General features: G+C 32.0%; 1 protein-coding gene across 1 annotated transcript; it reads right to left on the reverse strand.

The window, feature by feature from the left end:
* On the reverse strand, positions 2454–4093 carry LOC104715556. The gene is made up of 3 exons (XM_010432950.2): positions 3944–4093; positions 3115–3400; positions 2454–3031 (listed from the first exon to the last, which is right to left on the reverse strand). Exons 1-3 carry the CDS (start codon positions 4091–4093, stop codon positions 2454–2456), a joined length of 1014 nt encoding a protein of 337 aa, XP_010431252.2.

A 5808-nucleotide genomic window follows, 5' to 3' on the forward strand; every position in this document is an offset into this window, starting at 1 on the left:
TTTTGAGAATTGACCATCACTAGTGACATAGACTAATACACTCATTGTTAATTCTTAATTTTTAAGTTCGTCCAAACGGACAATATAGTAACGAATTACTAAATATGTACCTCTTAAGATATAAAGTTGTATTTGTTTCCTCCATGATTGTGTCGTGGAGGGAGTGAAAGGTCTGCTCAGGGATCACTTGGGCCGGCATGGCGGATTTTTAGAAAGGGAAGTAGAGGTGCTAAGAAAGAAGTGGTGAGAGGGAGATTATTTTGAAGCTTAAAGCGGAATTGAATAGTAGATAGACACACATCTCTGTGACTATTTATAGGGATACGAAAGTGAAGTTCCGAACCAGTGTGAAACTTCCAATTATGCTCTCAAGTATTTGGAATCTTTCAAAAATAATAAATGGAAGTTATTGGTTCGAGATTTTAATAGAATTTTAAAGACTTTAAATATTATGTAGAATCTGTTCTTATTTATTAATCAAAATTTTAACAAAATCTGTTAAAATTGATTGTTATTAGTTTGCGATTTGTAAAAAATCATTTAAAATCTTAACAAATTTAGGTTATTGGATTCAAACTTTTATAAAGTCAATAAAAGTTTTGTGTTATCCAATTAAAACAAAAAAAAATCTAGGAATGTTATATGTTATTGGTTCATGATTTTACATACTTTCTTTTACAAAATAAAATCATAGAAAGTATCACAAAAATACAGAGATTGTTTGTATTATTTTACAAGATTTTACAAAGTACACAAAAGCTAACAGATAGAAAGAGAAATAAAATAAATATTCTAATATGTAAGTTGGATGCTTATAAATCTGATGAATTAAATTGAGTTTAAGACACGACGACTAATAAACTAAATTTGTGTCAAGCCGGATCTACTTATGATATCTGTGTATGATATTTGGAACAATATCATATAATTGTTGATGATTTGATGTTAGAAAGAATCTAGAAGAAAATACTAAATAGTACTAGTACTGATTAGATATGAGATCTAGCTTCTAGGTATTACGCTGGCAATGAAAAAGTCATAGTTATGTACGACTACGAGATCGATATATCTTGTAATTAATTACCACAATCTACATCATCCTCAATAAAGGGCTGAGGTAAGAGATACTTAAATGTTACCGTACGAACATACTATAAAGTATTGGGATTTTTTATCTTTGAGACTCATAGTCATAGTTTTATGTACTTTCACGAAGGTCCTGATTTTCAAAATGCTGAGTGTACCATCAGAAATACTTGTTTAATGGTTGTTGTATGTTGGGAGTTAAGTGACCTTAGTTAGTTTAGGTAAACTATATCAAACTTTAGTTTTAACAACTCTATTGTTTCTCCAGAGATGTGAAACGGTGGTGGCGATGGTCTGGCAAGATTCCGAATTCTAGAAGAGATACGACTTAATAAGTCTGTTCCGATCCCTTGTCCTAATATCAATTATCAAACGGGCTTTTAAGAATGATGTTATAATCTAGTGTATATATAATAACATGTGTGTATGTAAATGTACGCAGTGTAATTTGATCGATCAGTTGCGTCTCGTACAATATATGAAAGATGCGCCTGACGTACGATGAACCATTGGACCACTTAACTTTATAATTTGTTAAAGTGTTAGTACTTCATTTTAAAATCAATCTTAATTTAAACATAGACTTATGCAAAACTCGCTAAGCAAATCTTTGAAGATCGAATCATATGTATAGTATAGCCTCTTCAATCATACCGGGTTAAAATAAATATAGTACTGTTGATAACTTATTGTTGTATCACATAGAAAAATGGAATACACAGCTCAACCAAACCTTTTCCTTGTTGTCATATCATCATCTCGATGCACCTAACATTAAAAAGTTTATTGTTCTATGTACATAATTTAATACGGAATTATTAACATTATTTGAAAGTCTTTTCGGGCCATTTATTTGTGTTGAAGCCCGTTAGAGTTCAATTAATGCTGTAAGCCTTGTACGCCAGTTTAAACCGGTTCCTGAATCTTCTAGATCATCCGGTTTTGATAAAACAGATGATTCAATGTTCCAAGTATCTTGAGCTTTTGGGAATACTATACATGCATGCGCCAATAAAAGATGTAAATACTCCTATTGTCTTAGGCATGCTTTTGTGTTAATATACCTTTCAGAAAATAAACTGTTAACTTAAAAACTCAAATTACATCATACAAGTACATGAAACTACTCTATGTTGCATAACAACCACATTGTCGATTAAATTAGAGTCTGATACTATTGCCAGGACGCGAAAACAAGCTATAACTAACAGAGCAGAAATATGAAACATTTATAGTCTGAAACAGACTGAAAATTACCATTAAAAAGAACTAGTGAAAATCAAAACGTTGTAAAACCAATCAGTTTGCACCACATTTTTGACTGTTGACTAAATAGAAAAAAAAAGCAGAGTCCTAACACATGTTGACTAAATGTTCTGAAACACCTCCTTGAACACCACATTCTTAATTTCTTCCTGGGGCATCCCTTCTGTATCTGTGATAAGAACTTCCAAACCAGCACTGGACTTCACTTTGGATATGGCAACATACATCTGTCCACGAGAGAACAGTCGTCTTGGTAGATATAGACCGACTTTGGAAAGTGTTTGCACTTGATCACTTTCATCTATAGCCATAGCGAATGCAAGTTTCAAAGGAAACTGCCTACGCCTCATTTTGATTGGAAAACTTGCTTCTGTTGGGTATGAAATAATCCTAGGGATCAAGACTTTCTCACCAAGCTTAGTACCTGATATAATCCTAGCCTCAAGCACAAAAGTTTCCAGACGAGTAATTTGAAGTCTTGTCCCCTTACATAACCCATCGTAAGGATTAAGGTCCCTAAGTAACATGACGGGAACACCAACCTTTAGTCTCAACTTAAAATCAGGCAATCCTGAAGCTTTGATGCTATTCAAAACTTCTGGAGGGAATATCATATCGTCATTCGCGGTTGAGTGAGCTGGAGGGATGCTATCAGCGCTGTAACATTCTTTCTCTTGACCTGATATTAATACAATGAATAAGTCGTAGTAGTTAGTATGTGCATGTAATGACTATTAAGTGGAAAGCATTAAGACGCAGTACCTGGTAACTGTGAAAGCATATAATCATTAATCCGATCAACGTCATTTGCATGACACAAAATAGCCTTCTCTTGATAAAAATCAGGATTAGTTAAGGACTGTGCAAAAGATTCTCCGTAAACTTCATTCACTATGGTTTTGATAGGATCTTTGCATTCAGTTATCAGCAAATCTTGAGGGATATCAATTTCGGTTTCTCCATCATTCGGCTTGTTGATCTTTCCACTACCAATATCCGAAATCCATTTGGAGAAAGCTTCGTGAATAGTTGTGTGAATTCTTGTTCCCTGGAATACAAATTAACAAAACATCATCATGAACAAATAATTAAGGTACTATACAACATTACATGAGTGTTGAGCAGTAAACAAAAACTCCTTAAATATCAAGGACTCTGTCCTAATCGATTCATATGCACCAAACTGAGAATCATGAAATATTAGTATAAGTAAAAATAAACTTAGAAATAACAAAAGAAAAAACATTCTAGGCCGGTTATTTTATTGCTTATATGAAAGATCACGAAACGGTGTTTAGCCAGAAACTCAAATAATTAAATCAAATATAAATAAAATGACGAGATTATTGCCGCTACATCAGACCAAGCAACTAGATGATTGGCTCAAGTAAGAAAAACGAAGTCATGTGTAACCCTTACAGAACTTAAGTCATGCATGAATAATAAAATTGCAAATATATCATTCTAAATAAATAGTAGTATATCTAACAACTATTACAAAAGACACATGTTACAGGTTTATATATGTAGTTATCAAAAATCAAATCGAGAAGCGCATATAAATAAATTCAGATAAAAGCCGCATACGTACCGACGAATCGAGTAAAACCATATCGACGGAGTTGCCTGATTCTCTGTTATTTCCCTCGCACGTTCGAATGATCTGCACTTTGATCTTCCATGGCTTAATCTCATCGACAGAAGTAGAAGAAGAAGAGGAGTGTTTTCGAATGGAGGCCATTATTGTAGTGCTTTGTGAAACGTTTTCTTTTTAGTTATTATGATGAATTTGGCTAAACACCAAAGTTTGTGGAGCTTTTATAAGCGTATAAAATCACGATCGTAACATAAATATTCTAACAGTTACGGAAGTTTAAGGTTTAATTATCATCGATCAAAATTTAATTAGGATTCCCTTATTCGTTTTGTTAAAGAATTAGGATTTCCAATTTCCTTTTATTCTTTCATTAATTTCAAAAGGAAATTAATTCTAATTTGCTCTAATAACATAAACTAGTTAATAACCGGTGCTGTTGCATTAGTGAAATTTTTGTTTGAGACATTACATTTGTAACATTTATAATACAAATTTTTTATTGGTTTGAATTCATTAAATTAATGAAAATTTAAAATAGTAATCATTTCACCATAAATTTTAGATTGACATGATGCCGAATCTGGATCGAATGTGAACCAAATTAGTGATCGATTAGATTTCTATCAAAATTTTGAACTATCAAATCAGTTAAAAACCGCAAAAAAAATTAAAATTTCATGAACCAGATTATTTAAATAAAATTGTTAACCGGGTCAAACCCGTCTACTAAGCAATCCCGCAACAGATTTAAATATTTTGAGCTGTAAAATATTTTTGTATTCATCCCACTTGAATTCGTGAGATCCGCGAATAACCCAAATGCATTTCAATAATTCATTTTTCTAATACATAGAATATAATTAAAACTTAAACTTAATTAATATTAATAAAGTTATGTGATAAAGTTTTTTAAAATAACACATTTGTTTTCTTATTATTATTTTTTGTTAAAAATACAATGACATATAACTGTAAATAATAAATCAAAATGAAGGTAAATAGCTAAATGTGTCTCGAGCTTTATGACGGTGATACATCAATTTTTTCAAAAGAGTGTTTCACTATTAATATATAGAGAATGGCGATGATACATCAGTTTTTTCAAAAAAGTGCTTCGCTGTTAATATATAGAGGATATAATAAATCTACCACTATTCTACCAAACCGTAATCAACCTTCAACCCTTTCAAAAACGGGTCTCAATTCGTGGGCTGAAATCTAGAAATCCTTAGAAGTTAGAACCCTAATAAGAGTGTCAGATTTATTATTTTTGGAGGCCAGGGTGTTTATACGCATAGCTGACATCACCACTAAAATGGTGTAGATGAATTAATTACACGTAACAGACAATGATAGGGATCGCCACTTCTCGTGGTTCATCTTTAAGCCAATATCATCAACTATTATACTCCAACTAAAGTTATTAGTACTTAACAAATCTCACCTAATTCCCCATCATATTCATATACCTGCTTTACTTCCCCACTCTCTCAACTCTACTACATATAAAGCTTAGTCAATTCATTATCCTTTTCATCTATAGAGCCACCAATCATCGTTTTGATACTATCTTATGCTTGTAACTCAAAATCACTTAGCTTTTGATGGAGAACACTCATATCCATTACATATGTTAAACTCTCGTCTAACTAATTTTTAAATAATAGATGTACATATATATCTTATTTTGTTACAAACAGAAAGGAAATAATCCCATACTGATTTGTTCTTTTTTAACTACTATAAATAAATAAACCCTACATTGTTGTATTTGTGTGTCAAGAACCCCACATGGACAGCCTGTGGAAGACCAAGCGTGCATCTTCTTCTGTTCTCTTGCTTTTTTTTTTTTTTTTTTT

This window comes from Camelina sativa, chromosome 9 (assembly GCF_000633955.1).
Source record: "Camelina sativa cultivar DH55 chromosome 9, Cs, whole genome shotgun sequence".
NCBI lineage: Eukaryota > Viridiplantae > Streptophyta > Magnoliopsida > Brassicales > Brassicaceae > Camelina > Camelina sativa.

What these genes read in the sequence shown, in the direction of transcription:
- LOC104715556 (XM_010432950.2), bottom strand. Translation starts at nt 4,093, where the DNA reads ATGGCCTCCATTCGAAAACACTCCTCTTCTTCTTCTACTTCTGTCGAT. An exon ending in TGGTTTTACTCGATTCGTCG is followed by an intron (nt 3,401 to 3,943) that starts GTACGTATGCGG and finishes TTTGTATTCCAG; the next exon opens with GGAACAAGAATTCACACAAC. An exon ending in TATGCTTTCACAGTTACCAG is followed by an intron (nt 3,032 to 3,114) that starts GTACTGCGTCTT and finishes TATTAATATCAG; the next exon opens with GTCAAGAGAAAGAATGTTAC.